The following is a 27,362-nucleotide window of genomic DNA, read 5'->3' as shown; positions in this document are numbered from 1 at the left end:
GTATCAGCCCAGTGGGAAGAGAGAACCAATGAGCCGTCAGCTGCATACGTTCATACCTAAACCAGCTTTCTAGGGCTACTAGGTATGTCCTCAATGTTTGGCCTTATGCGACGGACACAGCAGTTAGTGTCCATTTCCAGGTGCCTCCACTCGGAGCCTGGTATTATATAGAGATCAGGGCCGGCCCAAGGCATGTGCAAACTGTGCACCTGCACAGGGCCGCCAAACCCCAGGGGCCGCCACGACGAGGATCGGAAGGATCACTGGCGGCCCCCTGGCAGGATTTGGCGGCCTCCGGGCAATGCGTGAGCGTTGTTGTTAATGTTTTTTTTTTACAAGTCCTGTGGCTGCCAGCCCCTGGAAGACATAGACAAAATGAAGTACTCGACTGCACGTTTCATTACGGTGAACGCTGCATTTTAAAAGACACCCACCGCGTATTATTTCTGCTGCTGAGTCTGAGAGCATTTGCCTTTTTCTGCCCACGTCAGAGCACTGTGGTGTATCGACTGCCCGACGGACTCGAGCATAGCACTGTCTGTGAGCAGCTCTGAGCAGAGCAGCTGTCAGCAGTGAGTTTCACATTGCAGCTTGGACACTACAGCCCTAGGCAGGATTTTCTCGTTGGTAAGTCGCCTGTTACACTACGGGCAAGCGCTAGAATCAGTGATTCTTGTGTTTAGGAACAGAGCATGCAATAAGGTTCAGATTACAAACAGAAAAGGAGTTGGATTGCTTAATAAAGTGCAATAAGGTGCTCCGTGGCCAAACATGATCTAGCAATTTTACACTGGCAAATGCAATTTCTGTGGCTCTGCAAGAATCAACAATGATCACAAGTGTGAAATCACTAGAGTAGATTGTGGGTATACAATCGTTTTACAGTGTGATTAGGTGTTTTGCAGCAGTTTCAAGTTATTTTCAAAGCTTATCCTTGCTCAAATTAATGTAATTTGTTATGTTTATCTGTTTCCATGTACTAAATTTGTTGATTTTGCTTGCAAAAAAAGTGTCACTCAGTGTCATACATTTAGTAGCTGAATGCCCTTCATAGGTACCCTAAAACCTTGAAAATGTCACACATAAGCACTCTTAAAACGTGGCAGCTACGCAGTCTGTGTTTCTTGTCAGATAGTGCCCTTCCATTTCTGGTAGTTTGCAATAGTTTTAAGATCTTCGTAGTGTTTCTCGTTGCTGAAATGGCTGTAATTTCTGATATATATATATATATATATATATATATATGTATGTGTATATATATATATATATATATATATATATATGTGTTTCCCTCATTCTAATTGTTTGATTTTTGCTCGCGAGAAAGTGTCACTCGTAGTTGTTGAATGTCACTCATAATTACACTCAAATTACGAAAATGTCACACATAAGCAATCTGAAATCTTGGCAGCTATGGGCCTTTATAATTTATTTGGGACACTCACTGTCAGTGACAGCAGTCAGTGTCCTCAAATAAATTATAAAGGCCGCCCCCAGTGCCGCGCAGCCCCCGTGTAAAGAGCAAGGCAAGAGCACCTGCTTGTAAATGCTGCCTGCAGTAAAAATGCTGCCTGCACTGCAGGCAGCATTTACAAGCAGGTGCTCTTACCTTGCTCTTTACACGGTGGCTGCGCGGCACTGGGGACGGCCCCGTCCGGACCCCCTCTTCCAGGGCCCCCACCTACGCTCCCTGCACAGGGCCACCATGAGCCTAGAGCCGGCCCTGTAGAGATCCTATCAATGGGAGCCCTAAGCTTACGTGGTTTGCATTGTTTCAATAAATCCTGGTTTGATATAATTAATTTCAGCACTTTCTACACATGATTGTTCGTTATGAAAATGTTCAAATGTTTACGAGTAATGTAAATGTATTGCGATTTATATATCGCACGTATCACCGGAAGGCATCAAGGCGCTTGGCTTGGGAACCCGTCCTGGTATTCCCCTGTGAGATAACCCCAGCAGTGTATCCACAAGGTGAAAGCCAGGCATCCCGCCGCGAGGGGCCGTAGTGGAGATTAAGCAAGCTATTGCCCAGAGTCGCAGAGTGTGACCCCGTGAGTCGAGTAGGCACCGGAACGAGAATTATCGAGTCTGTGGAATTTTTGAGCCCAAGACCCGCCGAGGCGGGGAACTAAACCCTGGTCCAGGACCGATCTAAGCTTCCGGGTCTGCCGCCTCTAACCCCTGAGCCACACTTCTCCACTGAGTTGTTATTCGCAAGGGAGTTGTAGCATATTTACAAGTGCCTAACTCACAAATCTTTTTGCTTGAGCAAACCTGCCATTTACTGGAAGTTTAGGGAAAGTTACAACTAAGCTAAGAGTACAACTACTAAAATGAGGGTTATGAATCGGCCGAAACGGATCAGTGTACATTTGTCTTGGAGAACTTTTTTTCCTTATTTATTTGTAGAAGTAAGGAATCAGGGTTTTTAATACTTTCAAGGTCAACTGACGAAATTATTCACCAAACAAGGTTACTAAATCCATTTAAAAACATTTTTGTCTTCAAGGAAAATGAAAAGTTGTATCACCAGGTGAAAGACCTACAGAGTCAGAACAAGAAGAATGAAGAAAGGATGTTTCACGAAAATCAAAATCTCTTGGCTGAATTGGCAAACATGAAGTGAGTTATTACAACTGCAGTATTTACATAAAACTATCCTGCACACGTTGTCCTTGTTGAAAAATGTATCATTTTCCTTACACCCCCAAATTCCTTAGTATATCCAGAATATTATGCTTCCATACTCCCCACATTTTGGCTCACATTTCACACTCCAACTAAAAATCTGGCTTTATTGTTTTCTTGTTGAAATTATGGCTACGGTGCTTTATTGCAGCATGGCATTGGGCGTTCGCTTTGCTAAATAACAGTGTAATATATTTTTTTAAGTAGGCAAGTCTTGGAGTTTGCCACACGGTCCCCCGTTGCCCTCTCATCTCGCACAACAGGCCTCTGATTGCTGGTGGTGGCCTGAGTAAAACCGATATGCGGTCAGCAATGTTTGAGGCACCTTTTGTAGAAAGAAGTATGTCCCTGTTGTAATATGGGTGCCTGCCTCCGCCCTTGACTTGACCCCTAGTGCATCATCAAACACATGTGGCAAGATGGCGGCCACACCTGGCAAGGGTCTGGGGCCTTCCCCCTTCATGCTAGAGAACCCGTCGCTCTGGTTCGTTTCATCTGCCTACGGAGGAGGGGGTAGGGCGGTAGTGGGGGGGAGGGGGGGGCGGTAGTGGGGGGGAGGGGGGGGGGGGCGGTAGTTCAAAGAAGGCCTTAGAGAGCACAGCAGAACTGTTAGTGACTACTGCTGAGGGTAGATTATCTCCACAGGTGTTGTACACGAGGTTAAGTCAAGCTGTGCACAGAGGCTTCACATTTCTAATGGAACCATGTTTAAAGCTGGGGTTATGAAAACAACATGAGAGCTGGCTAACTGTAAATGTTAATATTTACTCCCGATGACAATGCTAAGGACATAGAACGGTAGCATCAGACCAGCTAGAAGTTTAGCAATAAATAATGGTGTAGTTGTATGCATTAGAAACATCTAAAGCACCCCATCCGCCCAGAAGAGAGGCCCAGAGGGAGCAGAGAAAGTTGGAGGTACCGTCTTGGCGACCCTTGAAAATGTTGCTACCGAAGGTAGGGCGATTAATGTACCAGCCAAAACATATCGACCTCGGTTTAGGGGACACACAATCCAGATAATTAGTGACTTCAAGCAAGCAACTAAAGAAAACTGTTCCTATTTATATTAGAAAATACCTGTGTTCGTCATGGGAATCGGACAAGTGTCCAGCGTCCTACATGAAACAAAGCCTTCAAGTTTCACAGGTCTATGCGTGAGTAGCACACCCAGTCCAGGTTTTTTTTTTTGCACTCTGGAATTTGCAGTACTGTTGATTCTTTTCTTTAAAAAAAAATTAAAGTACAACTGCAAGTCCCCGAAGGCATTGAAAAAACTATTGACTCTTGTTTTTTTACAGAGACAAAACAGAATGAAACCAATTGAGGTTGAATATGTTATGTTATGTTATGAGAATTTGTATAGCGCGCGGCTGCCCCAGCCAAGGGGCGTCCCGGCGCTGCGAACTGACCAGAGTGCAAAATGAAGGTGCACAAAGAGAACGGATTATTGGAAAAGATGGGTTTTGATGGCTTTCCTAAAGGCTAAGAGATCATGCATCCCCCGTATGGTTACCGGCAGGCTGTTCCATAGCTTGGCAACAAGGAGGCTGAAAGAGCGTCCCCCAACTCTAGCAAGTCTGGTGCGTGGGATGGTCACTAGATGTTGTCCCTCTGAGCGGAGAGATCTGCTGGGTGTATACTCAGACAGGAGGGGGCTCAGCAGTGGGGGAGAGGCGGTTTTAAGGATCTTGAAGGCTAAACATAGAGCCTTAAACTGGATCCTTCTTCCCACCGGGAGCCAATGCAGTTTCCTTAAAGTTCCTGAAACAGAAGAGTGGCGAGGTAGGCCAACCAGAGCTCTGGCAGCCGCATTCTGGACTCTCTGCAGTCTGGTGGTTTCGGCCAGGTTCGCTCCCAAAAGGAGAGAGCTGGCATAGTCCAGTCTTGAAAGGATCGTCGCCTGGACGATGAGCTGGCGGGTGCGGCAGTCAAAGAACTTCAGGATGGGCCTGATGTTGCGTAAAATGCCGAAGCACGTGGCGGCCACTTTCTTGGTGTGGATGGTGTATTTTAGAGCCGAGTCGATCCAGACACCTAGATTTTTAACACAGTCTTTTGGCTTGGGGGGAGAGCCCAGAATGTCAGGCCACCAGTTATCTCCCCAGGAAGCGGTGTTTTTTCCCAAGAGGAGAATCTCGGTTTTACCGGCGTTTAGTTGGAGAAAGTTCGCCGTCATCCAGTTGGTGATGTCGATGAGTGTCTGTTTAAAATGACGGGCTTCCAGACCACTGTTGTTATTCAAAGCCACCACCAACTGGGTATCATCTGCATATGATACCAAAGCCATTCCATTCCTTCTGGCCACCTCCGCTAACGGGCGGACATAGACATTGAACAGGGTAGGGCTAAGGGACGAGCCCTGCGGCACTCCCTGTCCAATGCTATGCTCCTTCGAGATGTAAGGGGGGGTGGAGACTCTGAAAGACCTGTTAGACAGGAAGTCTCTAAACCACCCCAGGGCTGCCCCTGTGACTCCGATTTCCTCCAGTCTCATCAAGAGGACCTCATGTGACACCGTATCAAAGGCAGCACTGAGGTCCAATAGGACCAGTGCGGCAGTACCGCCGGCGTCAAGAATGGAACGGAGGTCCTCAGAAACACTGAGCAAGGCTGTCTCGGTGCTATGACCAGCTCTAAACCCGTGTTGGGAGTCGTCCAGAATGTTATTGGTCAGGAGGAAGTTGGACAAGATGTTATTGACGTGTGCCTCGGCCACTTTAGCAGGCCAAGGGAGCAGGGAGATCGGCCTAAAGTTCTCCGGGAGTGAGGGATCCAAGGTGGGTTTTTTTAGAATGGGGGATACCCATGCCTGCTTCCATTTGATAGGGACACTGGCAGTGGAGAGTGACCGGTTGATGAAATCACGAACGTGGTCTGTGATGAGTGCATGAGCGTCACAGAAGAGGTCAGGCTTTAAGGGATCTGCCGGAGACCCGGATTTAATCTTTCTACAAATTTTAGAGAAAGTATCACGGTCAAGTGTGGGAAAGGAAATGAGGGAAGGCCTGGTAGGATCAAAGGTGACCGGTAACTGTGGGTCTTTGGGGAAGGTGTCGTATATCTTCTTGATTTTATCTGTGAAGAAATTAGCCATGTTGTTACAGAGGTCAGGCGAGGTAGTAATGGCGTTGACAGTTTGTTTTGCCGTGAGGTCTTTCAGAATTTTAAAAACCGATTTTGAGGTATTAGAGCTGTTGTTGATTTCACTGGCATAATATGCCGCTCTCACTCTGCAGACTTTACGGTGGTAGGATTTTTGGAGCAGGACATAATCTTGTTTAAGGCTGGCATCATAACTTTTCCTCCAACGTCTCTCTGCCTTCTTACATTCCTTTTTCAAGGTGGCAAGTTCTGAGTTGTACCAAGGGCTCGCCGTGTGAGTGCGGGCCTTGGTCCATCTGGCAGGGATAAGAGTGTCGAGAGCCTGGGTAATCCAGAGGCAGAACTGGTCGTATCCTGCATCCAGGTCTTCACTCGGGGGTAGGGGATGTAATGCCAGAATGTCATGGAGTTCATCAAGATGGAGTTTTCTCCATGGCCGTTTCTGAACTGAAGAGGTGGATGCTACAACAGCACTTAAGTTGCAGGGGATGGTTAACATCACTAAATAGTGGTCAGTCCAGGTCATGGGAATAGGTATGCCTGAGGACCCGCCAGTGATGTTGGTGAAAATGGGGTCAAGGAGGTGTCCTGCTCTATGGGTAGGGCCACGGACAAGTTGCTCGAGTTCGAAAGCCGCAAGATCCGCTAAAAAAGTTGCCGCCTTCGACTCGGTATTCTTGTCGAGATGTAGATTAAGGTCGCCAATAATCGTGAAGTTGGCAGAGTTAATAACATTGGTATTTAGATATTGTAGGAGGGAGTTAGTGAAGGGAACGTCAGCACCAGGAGGTCTATAGACCAGAAGGCCAGTAGCACAGAACTGGGGGTTGACTTTAATCGAGAAGCGAGCACTTTCGCTACCCTTGATGTCCACTTTATCGAGTTGACATTGAAAGTGGGATTTGATTATGAGCGCTAGCCCGCCCCCTCTCGTGCCCCTGTTCACCGTATAGATAGAGTAGCCTGTAGGTGTTGCCAGGTTACAGACCGAGTCCATCTCATCAAGGAGCCATGTCTCAGTCACGAACAGGGCATCTAGAGAATAGTCAGTTAAAAGGTCATGTATTTCTGAAGAATGTTTGTACATGGATCTTACATTGAGGTGTCCTAGCCTGAAGGTGTGGACAGGGAGAGGTTTAGATTTACGTTTGGAAGTAGAGCACAGTTGGGAGGGAGTAACAAGCGGATGGTGTATATGAGCAGGATTGCGTCTTTTGCAAAAACAGGAGGAATGCTGAAGACTCAGCAGCTCGGATTTGGAGTAACACATCCTGCCAGTTTAATGACAGGATGAGGAGCAGAGTGCCCAGCGCCCGGCGCTGCCTTAGCGCGGACGGGCGCAGACGGGCAGCTCTTTGGCGGGTCTTCGGCGGGGCTGCGCGCGACCGCTGCGCGCTCAGGAAGATGTGAGGGCTAAATATCCACAGGAAGTTGTGCACTAGAGCGCTAACCGCTCTGCAAGCAGGCCGACCGGAAGTGCCCCAGCGAAGAGATGCAGGGAACCGGCACCTACAATCAGTGAAGTGGTGTGTGGTGCAGGGGTAAGTGAATTTTAAAAAGGCACTAGTCACAGAGTAAATACAATCATAACAATTTTAAAAGAGCGTTTTCTAATCAGCGCGTAAGCTTACACTCGGTCAGGTCGCAAAGCGGATCAGGGACACTGCCACTGTCTCCTTTCCGCGAAGCGCTGCAGCCCAGTTCTGCCTAAATATCCACAGGAAGTTGTGCACTAGAGCGCTAACCGCTCTGCAAGCTGGCCGACCGGAAGTGCCCCAGCGAAGCGATGCAGGGAACCGGCACCTACAATCAGTGAAGTGGCGTGTGGTGCAGGGGTAAGTGAATTTTAAAAAGGCACTAGTCACAGAGTAAATACAATCATAACAATTTTAAAAGAGCGTTTTCTAATCAGCGCGTAAGCTTACACTCGGTCAGGTCGCAAAGCGGATCAGGGACACTGCCACTGTCTCCTTTCCGCTTTCTGTACTAGTTCTGTACTAGTTCTGTTCCTTGGCGAGTGTTTGGTCCTCAGTTGCTCATTTGATATGTGAGTGGCAAGTGTTTGTGAAGTTCTGAAGGATGTGTATTACTGAATTATAATCGCTAGAGGGTACCGTTTTCCTTAGCTGACCCACACCTCCCCTGGGACATGGCTGTATAGTGAGACCCACGTGTTCAGTCTGAACCAGTGTAATTTGGACACTAAAACATTTAAAGACCAAGTTAAGCCCTAGTGGGCTGGCTAGTGGACCAACTAAGATAATCGTTCATAGTGATGCGTGTGTTGTTTGTGCTGTAACTTCATGTTTTTTGTCTTTCAATAAAACGTTTGAAACTTCATATCAACTTTATTCTTGCCATATATCACACTGTGACTTTAAAACAATACTTTACTGGTACGCTACCCCCACCTTCATGTTGTCCGGACCTTCAGTAAACTACTTTGAAGAGGATTTAATTTGATTTGTATAAGTGACGAGAAAGCAGGGATGTATCGAACATTCCCATATGTTTCTCCCAGTGGGTACCCCGCATCATTAACGTGCCTCTGAATGGGCCACGCTGCATGCTGGGACGTACTGCCCACACCGGCACCTATACCTGGGTGCCCTATGACCCAGGATGTCTCGCAGGGAGGTGGGGGTAGGGGGGGGGGGGGGGGCAGGGGAGGCTGGGGGAGGGAGGGAGCATCTAAAAGAAAACTAAAAAACAGAATCAGAATTAAGACAGGAGCCACTTTTTATACCCTATCAATACTACTCTCGGAGAACAAGGTAATCACAAGTAAATTAAAGCAAACTTACCATCATTATCAGTTGAGGTCACAGAAATATTATGTGCCACGAAATATAGGATTATGGCGAAGTTAACTATTCGAACCTGGAATGTTTCAGGCCTCTTAGATAGAGATAAACGCCAACGGCTGAGCGAGAAAGTATACCAAAACCCAGTAGATATTATCTGCCTTCAAGAGACGCACCTGCCCTGGTATAAGAGGCACCTTCTTAAAATTAAGGGATATAACTTATTAGCATGTACTTCACAAACATCTAATACTAGGGGGGTAGCTGTGCTTGCTAAAAATTTCCTGGGACCAGCTATTCATAAATTAGTAGACACTCTGGGCAGATGGGTTATTATTAAACTTGGCCTTGGCATTACTGTCTGTTCTATTTACGGGTCTAACCAAGATGATCCGACTATATTTGAGCTACTTGAACTCGGACTATCAGCTATACAGGGCCCTCTTATACTATGTGGCGACCTGAACATTTTGCTAGGCCCTCAATTCAGCAGCCACGCACATCAGCACTATATTGGCCGTAAGCCACGAGTTTTTAAAGCTATCTCTAGACTTTACGACAGCTTTGGTTTAAAGGACATATGGGAGCTTAAAAATTACCCGGACCCAGGCTACACCTATTATTCCTGTCCCCATAGCAAATATGTCAGGATTGATTATCTATTTACCACACACGATCTGGTGAACAATGCCACAATCGTAAAGGAACCTAAAATTATCTCCGACCATAATGCTTTAACTCTCACAGTCAAGCTTACATCCATTGAGAGAGAACGCAAAAGCTGGACCTTTGACAGGAAGCTGCTCGCAAACAAGGAGTATATCTCTCACATTACTAGTTGGGCTCAAGAGTTTTTCGATATGAACATATATAATGCCTCTAGGATTGTAGTGCGGGACTGTTTTAAAGCGGCTCTAAGAGGCGAAACAAGAAGGTATCAAGCTAGAATACGGAAGTAAACTAGCATGGGGCATCAACAGAAACTGCCTGATCTGGCTAGAGCCGAGTAAGAGCATACAGCGCAAAAAGCACAAGGGGAAAATGGGAAATCAGCTATGTACCACCTGCTGGTGTTAAAAACCGAACTTAATTCTGGCTTGACTCAGAAAGCTGCAGAGACGTATAAAACACATTAGAAAGAAATATACGAGAATGGGGAAAAGGTCGGCAAACAACTTGCACTACATACACGTCAGCAATTCTCTGATAATGCTATCACAAAGATAAAACTAGGAGGGCAGACGCTTACACAAACATCTGATATAATTAGCGCTTTTCATCAATATTATCAAACCCTCTATCAGGATGATAATATAACTAGTAAGGTAGACTCAGACCTGTTTTTGAATAATTTTCTTGAACACGCAGAGGCAAATATGACTTTAGATGATAACATTAGAGAAGATCTTGAGAAAGAAATTACGCTTATAGAAGTTCAACTTGCCTTGTCCTCGCTGTGAGAAGTTGGCCCGATATGCAGTGTTCACTATTCTAGTGACCACTATGCATCGGTCCAAACGACCCTTATGGTGATTGGTTGTAAGTCAACCTTAGACCAGCTATCCCAGTAGCGTGGATACGAGCAGTCTTCGGGCTAAACTCTAGAGGGCGTGTTAAGCCAGCTGTTATACCATCACATACCCCTTGAACATCAAGTGAAAGGACACCACACAAGTGTTATGAAAATAAACAGGATATTTATTAGAATCACAACAGCCCTGTACTCTTTATGAGGACAGGGTACTAAGCACAGAACAAAACTCTTAGGAAAATAGTTCAAGTGCACAATCAATACAAGTGCCCGAGGGCACGGAAAGTTTAGTGGTCTCGGGCGGACCCGATAAGGCAAGTCGGAAGCGAGGGACTCGGGACCCTTAAGTAAGGAGGCTATGCGGGCACCGAAATGCCGGAGTTACCTAGCCACAAGGGCTGCGGCTGCACAAGTCTTACAGGCGTCGGGGGTCTTCGCTGACGAGCCAGGAGCCAGAAGGAAGGAGTTGCTGGCCGGCGACCAGTGAAGAATAGTTCATAGAGATCCAAGCCTGGATCAGAGGTCGTTGATACCTGAAAGCAGAGGGCCCAAGTTCGTACTACTAGTCAGTAGTCAGAGGGTACCAGGAGGGCACCGGATGGCCGTCACCTCGACTAGGTGAGTGGGCGACGCTAGGCTCTGCAGTCTCACGGACCAGGAGGAGTTGTCGGCGACCAGGATGGAGGTGCGAGCTGTCCCACGAAGGTTGATGCTGTCGGCGTCGCTGGCCCCAGGATTGGGGCAACAAGCCTTGGCAGATTTCAGGGCCACGTGGTGGGCCTAAAATGGCGTCTTGAGTGGACCAGGAGGGTCCGGGGTGCTCCTCTCGTAAAAGGGAGCAAAGGCCAGTCTGGAGCAACCAGACCAGCAGCGGTGGTTGTCGGATGTCGTCAAGGAGGTCACAAGCCAGCGGCTAGCAACCGGACAACGTGCTGAGCGGCAGAGCAGAAGGCCCCACGCAGATCGTGGAGATGCTGGGAGACTGCACTTCGATGCTGGAGCGGCTCAGGGTCGGGGCTTCTCGGACCCCAGAGCACTCACCAGAGGATTCCTTCGGTGATCGTGCTGGTTTAAGAAAGCGTGCAGGTTTTGATGATGGCCGGTCCCTCGAGGTCTCGTCGCACCCACAGATCTCAGCTGAGCTGACGATGTGGGTAGAGGTCAGAGGTGCCAGGGAAGCCGGTTCTCGTCGAGCTGGGTCGTCGGATTCCTGAGGAAGGACTTGCAGCAAACCGCAGAGTTCTTAGATGGTGCCTGCGGGTGCAGGGTGACTACTCCTTAGCCACAAGGGAGAAATCTTGAGAAGAGTCTCGAATGTCCTTTCGTAGAAAGTAGTTCTTGATTCAAAGATGATCTAATTTGGAAGGGTCCCCGCTCCTGCCTTTATCCTAAAGAAAGGGGTGGGTACAGGACTAGGCCCTGCCCTAGGGATGGGACCAGGAAGGGGGGTAGTTACACCCCTCTCCCCTGCCGGACTTTCCCCAGGTCATGGGCTGCGCGCCCCTGGAACTGGTTCTAGCCGGCAGATGCGTAGTGAGCACCGGGGTGCCACTCCGCAGTCACCTTCCTGCAAAGCCCTACCTACCCAGAATACACAAAACCCTGTCTGGGAGGGTGCGAACACCGCCCCGGACAGGAAACCCTTTGTCCAAGCTCTCCTCGCTGGAAGGACTCCCAGCAGCAGGAGGTCAGACTCGTGTCTGTGGTGGCAGCATCCATTTTGTGGAGCTGAGGCTTCAGTTAACTTTAACCGGGGTTCACAGTTACGTACATGTCGTGTCCCTCTAGAAGGGCGGAATGCTAACCTCGTCGCCAGAATTGGTGAGGGGGCAGCATCCCGATTCGTATGACACCTTACTCGACATGTCTTGATAACGCTATACCGAAGTTACCGTTATGATACGCGTTATCATGGAACAGCCATTGGGTCTTGGTTCCGCAAGCTGCAACCGGGCTCGGCTCGTGCCAGAGCCCAATTCACACGATTCCACGCACTCTGCCTTCAGGATTGTCAAGGCCTGCTATAGGAGTGACTGATAGGAACTCGGTGTCCATTTTAAGGTTAGATATAGGGATACTATACCTAAAGCAACGAGCGAGTACGCCATGTTGCCCCAGCTGTCGTGCAGCCAGTTGTGTCAGTTTTAGATGGCCATCCAGGGGTGGCATAATACATGCTTCAGCTCCTGGTAGGCCCTGGGTACATCGATGCCCTGAGTTACAGGGTCTGACAGGGTGGCCCAGTTCCAATTGGGTAATGCACCTAAGGTACACACATCAATTTAGCGAGAGAACAGCTAGGCTGTGGGTCTGATTGGCAGGCCCACAGCCCGAGAAAGTCGTAGACCAGTGAAACAAAAGCAAAAAAGTCCGGGTGATCATAGGATTGCAGACCCTACTCTCCTACATGACCCCCCCCCCCCCCCCAAACGTTGGGACAATAAACTAACCTTGACCAGGTGAGTCTTCTTGTTCTAAGTGGAAATACCTGGAGAGCCCATCTGCATTGCCATGATCAAAGCCAGGTCTATGCTCCACTGTGAAGTCCATCCCCTGTAGGGAAATGGACCACCTAAGCAGTTTGGGGTTTTCACCCTTCATCTGATTTAGCCATAGAAGGGGCTTATGGTCGGTCTGAATCTTGAAATGAGTGCCAAACAAGTATGGCCTCAGTTTCTTCAGGGCCCACACCACAGCGAAGGCCTCCCTCTCTATAGCTGACCAATTTTTCTCTCTGGGGGTCAGCCGTCTGCTTTTAAAAGCAATGGGCTGGTCATTACCATCAAAATTCAGTTGAGATAGAACAGCTCCCACACCCAACTCAGAAGCATCTGTTTGGACAATGAATGGTTTGGAGTAGTCTGGACTCTTGAGGATAGGTGCCGTGCACATGGCCTGTTTTAGGTCATCGAATGCTTTTTGACAGCTCGCTGTCCACTGAACCTTTTTTGGCATTTTCTTACTCGTCAGTTCATTAAGCGGAGTCACAATGGATCCGTAATTTCTGACGAACTTTCGGTAGTAACCAGTCAGGCCCAAGAAAGCTCGAACCTGAGTCTGGGTGGTTGGAGGAGCCCAGTCCCTGATTGACTGTATCTTGCTCTCCAGTGGTTGAACTTGGCCTCCACCGACAAGGTGGCCCAAGTATACAACCTGTGTCTGCCCTATCTGGCACTTGGTAGCCTTGATAGTGAGACCTGCTGCTTGCAGAGCCTCTAACACTTTCCGCAGGTGGACCAGGTGATCCTCCAAGGTGGAGCTAAAGACAGCGATATCGTCAAGATACGCCGCACAGAAGTCATCCAGCCCAGTGAGAACGTGATTCACCAACCGTTGGAAGGTGGCAGGTGCATTTTTCAAACCAAAGGGCATCACCACGAACTGATAATGCCCACCAGGGGTAGAAAATGTTGTCTTAGGCTTGGCGTCCTCAGCTAACCTGATTTGCCAATACCCAGCTGTCAGGTCAAACGTACTTAAGTAGTTGGCCGAAGCCAATCTATCGATAAGTTCGTCTGCCCTTGGTATGGGGTGGGCGTCAGTCTTAGTGACTGCATTGAGACCCCTGTAGTCTACGCAGAACCTCACCTCTTTCTTACCGCCCGGGGTGTGAGGTTTCGGCACTAGAACTACGGGACTAGCCCAAGGGCTATCCGAGGGTTCAATGACTCCCAGCTCCAACATTTTCTGCACTTCACTTTTGATGCAGTCTCTAACGTGATCGGGCTGCCTGTAGATTTAACTCTTGACTGGCAAGCTGTCACCAGTGTCAACCTCATGGGTGCACCAATTGGTCTGACTGGGTGTTAGAGAGAACATATGCCGGAAGGATTGAAGAACCTGTTTACAATCCTCCTGTTGATGTTCGGAGAGGCTGCCACAAAAGACAACACCGTCTACCGATCCATCGTCAGGATTCTGAGTGAGCAGTTCGGGGAGAGGGTCACTCTCCTCCTCCTGTCCCTCATCTATGGCCATGAGCAAACTCATGTCCTTCCTGTCGACATATGCTTTGAGCCTGTTGACATGGAGCACCCTGTGGGGGCTCCGGGGAGTTCCAAGGTCCACCAGGTAGGTGACCTCTCCCTTTTTCTCCAGGATGGTGTAGGGCCCGGACCATTTGTCCTTGAGTGCTGCTGGGGCCACTGGCTCCAACACCCACACCTTCTGTCCGGGCTGATAAACAGTCAAGACAGCCTTTTGGTCATGCCAAGCTTTTTGGAGTTCTTGGCTGGCCTTAAGGTTTTCGGATGCCTTCTCCATGTACTCAGCCATCCGCGAGCGGAGACCAAGCACATAGTCCACTATGTTGGTTGCAGGCTTTTTGAGAGGTCTCTCCCATCCTTCCTTCACCAAACACAGGGGTCCTCTTACAGGATGCCCATACAAAAGTTCAAAAGGGCTGTAGCCTACCCCCTTCTGTGGGACTTCTCTGTAAGCGAATAAAAGGCAGGGAATCAGGACGTCCCATCTACGCCGGAGCTTTTCAGGTAGTCCATGAATCATCCCTTTCAGGGTCCTGTTGAATCGCTCAACAAGCCCATTGCATTGTGGATGATAGGGTGTAGTGAACTTGTAGTTGACACCACATTCCTTCCACATAGCAGTTAAGTAGCTCGACATGAAGTTTGCACCTCTGTCGGAGACGACCTCCTTAGGGAAGCCCACTCTGGAGAATACTCCAACTAGGGCTCTCGCCACCACAGGGGCTGTAGTGGTCCTAAGAGGAATAGCTTCAGGATACCTGGTGGCATGATCCACTCCCACCAGTATAAACTTGTGCCCTGATGCTGTTGGTGGTTCCATTGGACCGACAATGTCAATCCCCACCCGTTCAAAGGGCACCCCCACCACAGGCATTGGTATAAGGGGGGCCTTTGTCGTGCCACCTGACTTACCACTGGCTTGGCAAGTGACACAGGAGCGACAAAACTCCTTGGTATCTTCGTTCATGTGAGGCCAGTGAAAGTGTGAGACAAGCCTGTCCCACGTCTTCGTCTGGCCTAAGTGTCCTGCTAAGGGAATCTCGTGGGCCAAGGTAAGGAGGAAACCACGCTGAGACAAGGGGATAACCAGCCTCCTGGTCATGCCAGGCTTGGGGTCTCTTGTCTCAGTGTACAGGAGTCCATCTTCCCAGTATACCTTGTGGGTACCTGTGGCGTTCCCAGCAGCCTCAGCAGCAGCTTGCTGTCTGAGGGGTTCAAGGGAAGGGCAGTCTAACTGGTCCTTCCCCAGGTCTTCTCGTGTGGGTCCCCCTGAGCCCAGAAACTCAACTTGATCAAGTTCGAGTTCTTTAGGTTCAGTTTCCCGCAATTCCTGGAGGTCAGCCTCCTCTGAGACTTGATCCTCGACCTGGGGCAAGGGGGAAGGCGCTGCCTTAACCCGACTGCTCTTCTTCTTGGGAGGTGTCTGGTCCGTTGTTCCAGGATCCAGCACCTGTTCAGTGGGGCATCGTCTGACCTGTGACCTGGTCACAGCAAACACATGTGCTGGCAAGCCTAACATCTCCATGTGAGTCCGGTGCTCCACTTCTGACCACTGCGATGACTCCAAATCATTGCCCAACAAACAATCCACTGGGAGGTCTGAACTAACAACAACCTTTTTCTGGCCATTTACCCCTCCCCAGGAGAAAGCAACAATCGCCAAACCATGACTGGTAGTGACGTTGCTGGCATTGGTCACCAGGAAATCTGTACCTGGCATGATCTGTCCAGGGTCCACAAAGTTAGGCGTCACCATGGTGACGCTGGCACCCTAGTCCCTATAGGCCTGAGCCATTCTTCCATTGATCAAAGGCGTCTGTCGGTATTTGCCCAAAGTATTGGGACTGACATCAGGGGATATATCCACATCCCCCGTACAGACAAGGACAGCCTGAGTGAGCGTACCAACTAAGTTGTCACACCCCTCAGAACCCAAGGTTAACCCAACTAGTCCCTTGGGAGGCGCACTACTACTGCTGGCTGTACTAGGGGGCACAGGTGCCTTAGGGGCTGCAGTAGCAGGAGTCTGCCCTCCTTTCTTGGTGCACTCACTAAACCAGTGAGTTTTACTTTTACAGTATTGGCACCACCTTTTCGATTGGCCTTCTTGATTCTTCTTTTTCTGGGAAGCCTGATCCCCCCCCTCTTTGGGTTGTTGGGGACCTGTCGAAGACTTCTGGTCAGTTTGTTCCCCTTTTGAATCTTTACCCTTTTGGTCTGCTTTCTTCTGACCACCCTGGTTCTGGCCCTGGTTTTGCTTAACCCTTGTTCTGACCCATCTGTCTGCCTTCTTTCCCAATTCTTGGGGAGAGGTCAGATCCGAGTCGACAAGGTGCTGATGCAACAACTGGTTCTGACAATTGTTTAAAATCTGTTCTCGAATGATCAAATTATACAATCCCGTGTAATCAGTAACCTTACTGCCCAGCAACCAGCCCTCCAAAGCCTTAGTGGCACAATCAACGAAATCAGACCAGTCCTGAGACTGAGTTTTCTGGGTATCCCCGAACATCAACCTGTACTGCTCAGTGGTTAGGCCGAACCCATCAATCAGTGTGTTCTTCAGGACCTGGTAATTGTTAGCATCCTCGACGCTAGTAGTGAGGAGCTTATCTCTACCTTTACCTTCAAAGGAGAGCCACAAGATAGCTGCCCACTGACTCTGGGGGACGCACTGTACAGTGCAGGCCAGCTCCAAAGCAGTAATCCATTTGTGGATGTCGTCCCCTTGCTTAAAGGGGTGCACTATCTTATTCAGGTGCTTAGTGTCTAAACTCCTGGGTTCCCGTGGAGGAATGCTGCCACCAGTGGGAATTGTCCCACTCAATTCTTGCTCTCTAGCGAAGGCGAGTCTCTCTTTGGCTAGGGCAAGTTCTTCCCTTTCGATCCGCAGATTGACTTCCCGCTCCTTCGCTTCGTACACTCTCCTCTGAGGGGATGTCATCCCTCTTCGAGCAGAGCCTCGAGAGCCATTGGTTCGAACGGATCTATTAGAGCCTCTCGACAGAGACCTAACTCGTCCATTCCCAATGTTAAGCTGGCCTGAGAGAGGCCCCAGGAGTCTCCTGGTACCATTCTCGTGCCGGCTTAAGTTGTCCTGGGTTAGCTGGCTAACTATGACTGGACCTTTGTCTGCCTCGTCCCCAGATGTCTCTGGCTCCTCGTCCTCCTTTTCACCTTCTGCGGAGAGATGGATAAGGTCAGGGTCACCTCGGGTTCCCTCGAGGGGGGGCATATCCACTTCAGGATGAGAAGGGTCGGTGTTACCCGCCCTCCTTGCATCATAAGTCTCCAAGAGACCAATCAGAAACGGAATGGTAGGGTTTGCACCCTGTTTTAGCTTCCGAGATGTACAGATCTGTCGCATCTCTTGGAAGCTAAGTGCAGCATATCTGGAGGTGACCTGTGGAAGGTCGACTGACACAAGGGGAGACTCAGAGTTTCCTCCTTTGTCTGACATGCTGCTTCTAGTGTGGTGTAAGTGATGCACCTACCTACACTATATGTTTACCTACTGATCCCTTGCTAAGAGTTGTAGCCAAGGTGTGCTAAGCCTTGAGGAGCTACAACAGATGGTTCAGTAGAACTCAGAGTATTCTAAGCTAAGTTATATGTACCTGAAGTACTTATGCGATCTTTCACAAGATATTCTTAGGATACGCGTGGTAAAACAACAGCAAGCTCAAATCCCAACCGCTGCTCACCAATGTGAGAAGTTGGCCCGATATGCAGTGTTCACTATTCTAGTGACCACTATGCATCGGTCCAAACGACCCTTATGGTGATTGGTTGTAAGTCAACCTTAGACCAGCTTTCCTAGTAGCGTGGATACGAGCAGTCTTCGGGCTAAACTCTAGAGGGCGTGTTAAGCCAGCTGTTATAACATCACATACCCCTTGAACATCAAGTGAAAGGACACCACACAAGTGTTATGAAAATAAACAGGATATTTATTAGAATCACAACAGCCCTGTACTCTTTATGAGGACAGGGTACTAAGCACAGAACAAAACTCTTAGGAAAATACTTCAAGTGCACAATCAATACAAGTGCCCGAGGGCACTGAAAGTTTAGTGGTCTCGGGCGGACCCGATAAGGCAAGTCGGAAGCGAGGGACTCTGGACCCTTAAGTAAGGAGGCTATGCGGGCACCGAAATGCCGGAGTTACCTAGCCACAAGGGCTGCGGCTGCACAAGTCTTACAGGCGTCGGGGGTCTTCGCTGACGAGCCAGGAGCCGGAAGGAAGGAGTTGCTGGCCGGCGACCAGTGAAGAATAGTTCGTAGAGATCCAAGCCTGGATCAGAGGTCGTTGATACCTGAAAGCAGAGGGGACCAAGTTCGTACTACTAGCCAGTAGTCAGAGAGTACCTGGAGGGCACCGGATGGCCGTCACCTCGACTAGGTGAGTGGGCGACGCTAGGCTCTGCAGTCTCACGGACCAGGAGGCGTTGTCGGCGGCCAGGATGGAGGTGCGAGCTGTCCCACGAAGGTTGATGCTGTCGGCGTCGCTGGGCCCAGGATTGGGGCAACAAGCCTTGGCAGATTTCAGGGCCACGTGGTGGGCCTAAAATGGCGTCTTGAGTGGACCAGGAGGGTCCGGGGTGCTCCTCTCGTAAAAGGGAGCAAAGGCCGGTCTGGAGCAACCAGACCAGCAGCGGTGGTTGTCGGATGTCGTCAAGGAGGTCACAAGCCAGCGGCTAGTAACCGGACAACGTGCTGAGCGGCAAAGCAGAAGGGCCCCACGCAGATCGTGGAGATGCTGGGAGACTGCACTTCAATGCTGGAGCGGCTCAGGGTCGGGGCTTCTCGGACCCCAGAGCACTCACCAGAGGATTCCTTCGGTGATCGTGCTGGTTTAAGAAAGCGTGCAGGTTTTGATGATGGCCGGTCCCTCGAGGTCTCGTCGCACCCACAGATCTCAGCTGAGCTGACGATGTGGGTAGAGGTCAGAGGTGCCAGGGAAGCCGGTTCTCGTCGAGCTGGGTCGTCGGATTCCTGAGGAAGGACTTGCAGCAAACCGCAGAGTTCTTAGATGGTGCCTGCGGGTGCAGGGTGACTACTCCTTAGCCACAAGGGAGAAATCTTGAGAAGAGTCTCGAATGTCCTTTCGTAGAAAGTAGTTCTTGATTCAAAGATGATCTTATTTGGAAGGGTCCCCGCTCCTGCCTTTATCCTAAAGAAAGGGGTGGGTACATGACTAGGTCCTGCCCTAGGGGTGGGACCAGGAAGGGGGGTAGTTACACCCCTCTCCCCTGCCGGACTTTCCCCAGGTCAGGGGCTGCGCGCCCCTGGAACTGGTTCTAGCCGGCAGATGCGTAGTGAGCACCGGGGTGCCACTCCGCAGTCACCTTCCTGCAAAGCCCTACCTACCCAGAATACACAAAACCCTGTCTGGGAGGGTGCGAACACCGCCCCTGACAGGAAACCCTTTGTCCAAGCTCTCCTCACTGGAAGGACTCCCAGCAGCAGGAGGTCAGACTCGTCTGTGGTGGCAGCATCCATTTTGTGGAGCTGAGGCTTCAGTTAACTTTAACCGGGGTTCACAGTTACGTACATGTTGTGTCCATCTAGAAGGGCGGAATGCTAACCTCGTCGCCAGAATTGGTGAGGGGGCAGCATCCCGATTCGTATGACACCTTACTCGACATGTCTTGATAACGCTATACCGAAGTTACCGTTATGATACGCGTTATCATGGAACAGCCATTGGGTCTTGGTTCCGCAAGCTGCAACCGGGCTCGGCTCGTGCCAGAGCCCAATTCACACGATTCCATGCACTCTGCCTTCAGGATTGTCAAGGACTGCTATAGGAGTGACTGATAGGAACTCGGGTGTCCATTTTAAGGTTAGATATAGGGATACTATACCTAAAGCAACGAGCGAGTACGCCACGTTGCCCCAGCTGTCGTGCAGCCAGTTTTGTCTGTTTTAGATGGCCATCCAGGGATGGCATAATACATGCTTCAGCTCCTGGTAGGCCCTGGGTACACCGATGCCCTGAGTTACAGGGTCTGACAGGGTGGCCCAGTTCCAATTGGGTAATGCACCTAAGGTACACACATCAATTTAGCGAGAGAACAGCTAGGCTGTGGGTCTGATTGGCAGGCCCACAGCCCGAGAAAGTCGTAAACCAGTGAAACAAAAGCAAAAAAGTCTGGGTGATCATAGGATTGCAGACCCTACTCTCCTACACTCGCTAGCCTCTGGGAAAGCGGCAGGTCCTGATAAAATCCCTCTTGAACTATTTAAAATTATTAGTCAAACCGTAGGCCCACTTATTTACGATCTTTTTTTAGGGATTCAATGGAGCGGTATTTCACCTACTTCGTGGAGAGAAACAAATATAATTATCTTTCCAAAAAAGGGCAAGCCTCTGGATCAACTATCATCCTACCGTCCAATTTCTCTAATCAATTCTGACTCCAAATTATACGCCAAAATAATGGCCATCCGGCTCGGTCGGGTCATTGAACAGCTGGTCTCCCCTTGGCAGCATGGGTTCATCCCCGGCAAGGGCACGACCGATCACATTCGGAGAGTTATTTCCCTGTTTGATATAATGTCTGCAACAGGAGGTCAGATGTCGATGATTCTGTTGGATGCCGAGAAGGCATTTGACCGAGTCTCTTGGAATTTTTTATGGGCAACACTGACCCGCTACAATTTCGGCCCCAAATTTGTCAAATCTATAATGGCTATGTATATTGAACAGATAGAAAAACTACAAATAATGGGCTCTGAATCATTTATAATTAGAGTATCAAGAGGCACACGACAAGGCTGCCCCTGTTCCCCAATATTATTTGCCCTTTATAATAACCCTTTAATTTCGAAACTTCTGGAGAACCCTCGAATCATACCTATATAGGTTAATCAATTTGAAACTAAAGTATTGGCCTATGCCGATGACATTGCGGTATTAACACCAAACCCCTCCGAGGCAATGTCTGAAATAGAGACATTAGCACAAACATATGGATTTTACTCTGGGTATTCATTAAATAAAGAAAAAAAATTGTGATGTGCACTGATAATATCATCTGCAATGATCGTAGGAAAACCAATAGTGCTACATACGTTTGTGTTGGCATAAGCCCCGATGTCACATAAATTCCCAGACTCAACTATGAGCCCCTTCTAAATACTATTAAAAAAGACTTACACCGGGTAAATTGTCTAAAGCTATCTATAATCGGCAGAGGAAATGTTTTGAAAATGAATATATCCTTCCTAGGGTACTCTATTTGTTCCGAGCTATTCCTTTGATTCCTGAGGAGAAGGTCCTCAAAATACTAGATTCTGTTATGTCTAAATTTATTTGGCAACAGGGTAAAATTAGAAGATCCTTGAAGTTCCTGTCGCTTCCTCAGAACAAAGGAAGATTAGCAGTTCCAAACATTCTGTTATACCTCTGGGATTCATTTCTGCAACAGATGGCTCCGCTTCTTAATGTCAAACCTAATCTAGAGACTCTCGAGGTTGAACCTCTCCCATCTATATATGAGCTATCCCTGGGTGAAAAAGCTAAAGGTCTATTTTTAAGGCAAGTGGAGAGAAGTTATTATAAAAAGAATAAATTCAAAGTTATCACTAGTGCATGGAAAATATGGCTGAAAACCGCTAAATATATGCACATCTCAAAATGTAATAGATATTCTCCCTTATGGCACTCTAACCTATTTCCTGAGCTAAGGAACAACGCTATCTTAAAGAAATGGCAATCTATTGGCATTAATACAATAGGTGACTTCTCGGGTGCGAACCAGGTTTCTACCTTTGCAGATCTGCAACAACAATTTCACCTTCCAAATGGGCACTACATTAAATATTTTCAGATTGTGGTAAATTTTAATTACCTATACGGAATTTATGCGGTAAAGTTCAATAAGAATAACTCAGTCAAAATGAAGAGGCAGAATCCGTGGTATCTGAGGTTTAAAGTGGGGTTTTATTCCTTAAAAAGGAATTGGTTCGAACCAATGGTAGCATGACCCATCGCCACGAGGGTTCAGGGTGGGAATTGCAATGGACATGTACAATGATTTATTAACAAGAAATCGTATATATAGTCATTTCATACAGTAACATTGAATGCAGAAGGCGTAACAGCTGAGAGAAACGAGATAAGAGCAGAAATACGTAACAGGAGGCGTGCACTAGGGCGTACACGGAGGTGTGTGCTAGAAACGTCACATAGAGGTGTCATAAGTGGGTGGATCCCTAGAAGGATCCTGCAGAGTCAGCAAGAACATGTGGCAAGGATGCGCGCTCAGCAGCATGACGTATGATTGACGTGTAACTGGAGGGTGAAGGGGACTTGACATTTAGCCCTACATGTGGAGACAGAAGTCTGGAGTGTCAGAACAACCTAATCCCAAATCATATCTAATATCTTGTGTTTGAGGAACTGTATGATCTAGAAGGAAAGGTCTCTTGGGCAGAGGCTATTCTATACTGACTGTTAATACGTGTATATGCAACTGCGTGTCTACGTGTAAAGCAGGGGGCCATGGGCCTACCATGGTAACGGAGGCTATGAATTACTTGCATGGAGACAGAAAGGCGGGGCCCTTTGCTCTGCAGCTGGGAAGGATGTTTACCTAAACTACTAGACAGGAATGCATTTTTCGAGTTTCGGAGCAGATAACTTGAAGGCTGAATACAGTCTTGGCAGGCCGGCAGGCTGAGCCAGGCACCGCTAGCCGCACAGGGAGTGAGTGAAAGGTCATGGATACAGATGCAGGTTCCGGCTGCAGCTTCCAGAGGCAGAAGGCAGGAGAAAGCTTGAATGGCAGAAAACAAGGCCAAACTCGCCAGGGCCAGAAAAACGTGAAAGTGCACCATGTAAAGACATTGGCAAGGCACACTTAAGAACTGAATATCGGACCCATTCATGGTGGATCTGAAAGAGGACATGTTAACGTTGGAGGCAAATGTATTTGCGTCTTCATAGCTGGTTGTGGAGGGAACTTACATGTACTAGAAGCAGGTACATGGAGCCGTTGGGGTCTACGATAGGGGACACAATTGACCAAAAATTCATATTACCTCATTCCCTCCTTGTCCCCTACGGACCCTTCATGATATATCAATCCTCATTAATCTATCAATCTGTTCATGTAACATCATTTGCTCTTCTTTCTTCTTACGGCGTTTTGAATGAGGACTTGAATGGGGAATACAGGATGTGGCGCACAAGCCGCAAATCGCTGGCCCACATTGCAGACATAGGCAGCAACTGAATACTATGAGAAGGCCAATACCTAGGAAGGATAGGACTTTCCATCCCCAGGCTGACAACGTTGTCCAGAACCAACCGGACCAAGTCCAGGTGCCTGGATTCTGATGTATCAGACTTGCAATCTTATGAAGGCGAGTTATGGCTCTATATACTGATGGCGCGTTTTCTGGAATGAAAACACAGCAGCTCGACCCAATGACCTTACAGGCTCCGCCCCTATCGGCCAGGATGACGTCAAGGACGAGACGATTTTGAAGAACAACAATCCGCATCGCAGACTGCTCCTCTGTTAAGTTGCCCAGGGCGGAAGTAGTTTCATTCACTACAGCTTCAAGGGTTCTAGTTAATTTTCGTATCAGTTTACTATTAAAGACAGCACCTAGGTAGGGAAAGAAACCTTTATTGAAATCTGTGTATTGCTCCCATGCCGTTTCAGTGTAATCGACAATCGGGAGATCTCTCTGGGGTCTGTTATGTACTAGATGGGTGTTTCTATGATAATCGGGAGGAGCTAGGAAAACAGGTGGCAGAAGGAATGCGATGTAACAGGTGCCATCCCAATCTAGAGGTAAGCGTATATAGGCGGTATGACCACAAATGAAGTAGGAATGACATGAAGCTTTAAAGGTAGACTTGCCCTTATCACTGAATTCGATCACAGTAGTACATCTACTATGACCCAGGTGTACTGAACCATTCTTTCTGACACATAATTCACCTTTGACTGGAAGTACGGACATGGCGGGCAAGACTGGTTCTGTTTCGGATTCAACACTGAGAATCATGAGGTTAAGTGTAAAGTTACCTAATCCATATACTTCATTTTCTAGATCAGTTCCTGTCCTTTTGGGGAGACCCTCCTTGTCAGGGAAACAGACTTTATGCAAAACGACGTTCAGGTTTCCCCATACCCAGTTACCCTGGTAGACTACGGAATCTGAATTCAAGGAATTAATCAAACTAAACCATGCCCCACAGGACCCATTATGTGTGAACGGATACGGAAAAAGAGGCAGAACTCCTTTGTATTTCTGATAGGGAGGGAGTCGGCCACATATCCAACAATTAGTGGCATTGCTGGTCTGATGGGAATGATGTAACATACTAATGAATGTATTGTTGCGCAGCGCAAGTCTGTAAGACAGCTCATGTGGGGGTAGTTCACTAAAAGAATGCTCGGCAGTGACGTTGAAGGGAGAAAATTCACGCTTGAATATAGGATAGTATATGTGGAGAAGCACACTTGCAGCAATAATCATAAGGCTCAGAAAAAAACATAATCAATAAAGTCACAATACAGTGGCTGCGGAGAGATTTGCAATATTCACGTTTCTTGAGCTGTTTCTGTCTATCTCTCTCTCTGTTGGGGTCTAGGGGATACATGTCAGAAAACACGTCTAACCGATTCACCTAGGGGAGGACTTAAACAATTAAACTGTCTGACTTGCTAGACCTCAATTTCTCTTTGTACTCCTGCTGTGGAGTTTTCTCTATCAGGGGAAGTTTAGAGTCACTAGAATCTGGACAGTCCTTAGAGGGGGAGGGTGAGTCAGTCTCTGGCAATGCACGAAATTTCTTCACGTGACTTGAGTGCAGCCACCCTTTGCGGCCCTCGACCTTGATTGCAGTCCTCGTGGTGAGAAGTACCAACTTCGGCGCCTGCCACCTGGGCTCCAGCTGACTTTTCCTGTCGAAATTTCTTACAAGGACGATATCTCCTGGAACAACATCATGCGGTTTCACCTCGGTGTTGTCGGGAAAGGCTGCAGCGACCTGTGAACGACATGATTGTAGTGCAGACATCAAGGAAGCAAGGTAATCTGTCAACATATTACAATCGACATCAGTAATCTTTCTTGGCAAAGGCGTCCCCCACATATTCGGTGGTCTACCAAAGACCACCTCATACGGGGATAGCCCTGTTCTGGAATGTGCGACCATTCTCATATAAAAAAGGGCGACCGGCAAAGCTACGATCCAGTCGACACCCTTCTCCTTACAGATTTTTGCTAGACGAGTTTTCAGGGTCTGATTGGGTCTCTCTACGAGACCTGCTGCTTCAGGATGTCGGACACAGTGGAACTTCCACTGGTAGCCTAGCAGGAGTGATACCTGCTTCATAAGCTCGGACGAGAATGGCTGACCGTTGTCTGAGTACACAACACGGGGCAAACCATATCGAGGGAAGAATTCACGAACCAGCTGCTTGGCAGTGGTCGGAGCAGTGTAATCTGGGACTGGATATGCTTCTGTCCAACGGGAAAGTGCACAAACAACTACGAGGACATATTTGAAACCTCGACAACGTTCCATCTGAATATAATCCATCTGGAGGACTTCAAAAGGGTGATCGGGAGGATGAAAACCACCTTGCTCTACGGGAACGCCTTTTCCTGGGTTGAACTGACAACAAATCATGCAAGTACGCACTTTCTGTTTGGCTGCTGCTCGTAAGTGTTTATTGAACCAGAGATGTTGAATACTGTCTAACATGGCCTTTTCTCCTAAATGTGCTGGACTGTGTACGGTATTAATGATAACTTGAACCATAGAGTCGGGGAGAAACCATGTGGATTTTCCCTTCGTCATCCATCCTTGATCTGTCTGGGTCCCTCCTAGTTCAATCCATTTCTTAATTTCATCTGGTGTAGCATGTGTCTGTATGTCAATTACATCTAAGGCGGGGTCCTTAACTGTCATGCAATGTGTCGGTGTCGCACCTATTGTCTTTGTCAGGTCAGTGGTGTGAGTCTGATTCTGAGCTGTATGTTTTGCGGTTCGATCTGCCAGGTCATTACCCTGGGAAATAGTATCTGTAACTTTTGTATGTGCCTTACACTTCATGATGGATATCGCTGTAGGCAGATGTATTGCATCTAATAGAGTTTGAATGAGGGGACCGTGTTGAATTTTGGCACCGTGAGAAGTCAAAAAACCTCTCTCTCGCCAGAGGACACCGAAGTCGTGAACAACTCCGAATGCATAACGGGAATCTGTGTATATGTTAACTCTCTTGTTCTTGGCTTGAATACAGGCTTGTGTCAGAGCGATGAGCTCTGCCGCTTGTGCTGAAAGGGTGTCAATACAATTTGTTTCTATGACTTCAGTTTCTGTTGTGACTGCGTAGGCGGCCACTAATTCTCCTGTACTTGTTCTCATGCATGAACCATCCACATAAAGTGTCAGGTCTGGATCTGATAATGGAGTGTCTGTCAAGTCTTGTCTGGGTTTCGTCGTGATAGTAATAACTTCAATGCAATCATGTGCCAATGGGTCTGTTTCAGTTAATGGCAAAAGTGTAGCAGGATTCAATGTATTACAACGTCTAATTTCTATGTGTGGCTGAAATAATGTCAATTCATAACCTGTCAATCTTGCTATAGTCAAGTGTTGAGTCTGTGTTCGATTTAAAAGAACTTCCACGGAGTGTGGGACTTGTACTGTCAATGGATGTCCTAACACTATTGAATCACTTTGTCTGATTGCTAGAGCTGTTGCTGCAACTGATTTCAAGCACGCAGGCAGAGCCTGGGCTACTGGATCCAATGTACTAGAGAAGTAAGCACACGGTTTGTGTGAACCTGCTTGATCCTGCGTGAGTACCGACAATGCAGTACCTTCACGTTCTGTGACGAAAAGTGTAAAAGGCTTACTGTAACATGGTGTTGCTAAAACTGGTGCTTGACATAAGGCTTTCTTTAAGTCGTCAAAAGCTTGTGTATGTTCCTGAGTCCAAGGGAGGACAGTCGAAGACGCTGCCTCCTGAGTTGTTAACTGAATGAGTGGTTTTGCTAGAAATGCATACTGAGGGATCCATTGTCTGCAGTAAGAAGTGAGGCCTATAAAAGCCCGCACCTCCTTTTGTGTCTTGGGTGGTAGCATACCTGCAATTAACTGGATGCGATCGGGCGTTAGCTGTCTCCCCCATTTGGACAGCAAGTGACCTAAGTAAACAACCTGCTGAACACAGAATTGCAGCTTCGAAGGGGATACCTTGTGCC

The 27,362-nt window shown here is 48.2% G+C and overlaps 1 protein-coding gene across 1 annotated transcript in view; it reads left to right on the top strand.

The window, feature by feature from the left end:
- CEP162 (centrosomal protein 162) overlaps positions 1-27,362 on the top strand; it is a 635,242-nt gene that overhangs the window by 217,516 nt on the left and 390,364 nt on the right. The window contains exon 8 of the mRNA XM_086926571.1: positions 2,516-2,628. Within this exon, the coding sequence (XP_086782697.1) occupies positions 2,516-2,628 (113 nt within the window). The remainder of the gene's footprint in view (positions 1-2,515; positions 2,629-27,362) is intronic.

This window comes from Lissotriton vulgaris, chromosome 6 (assembly GCF_964263255.1).
Source record: "Lissotriton vulgaris chromosome 6, aLisVul1.2, whole genome shotgun sequence".
Taxonomy (NCBI): domain Eukaryota; kingdom Metazoa; phylum Chordata; class Amphibia; order Caudata; family Salamandridae; genus Lissotriton; species Lissotriton vulgaris.
The sequence above is the reverse complement of the archived record's forward strand: the minus strand, read 5'-3'. Positions and strand labels throughout refer to the sequence as shown.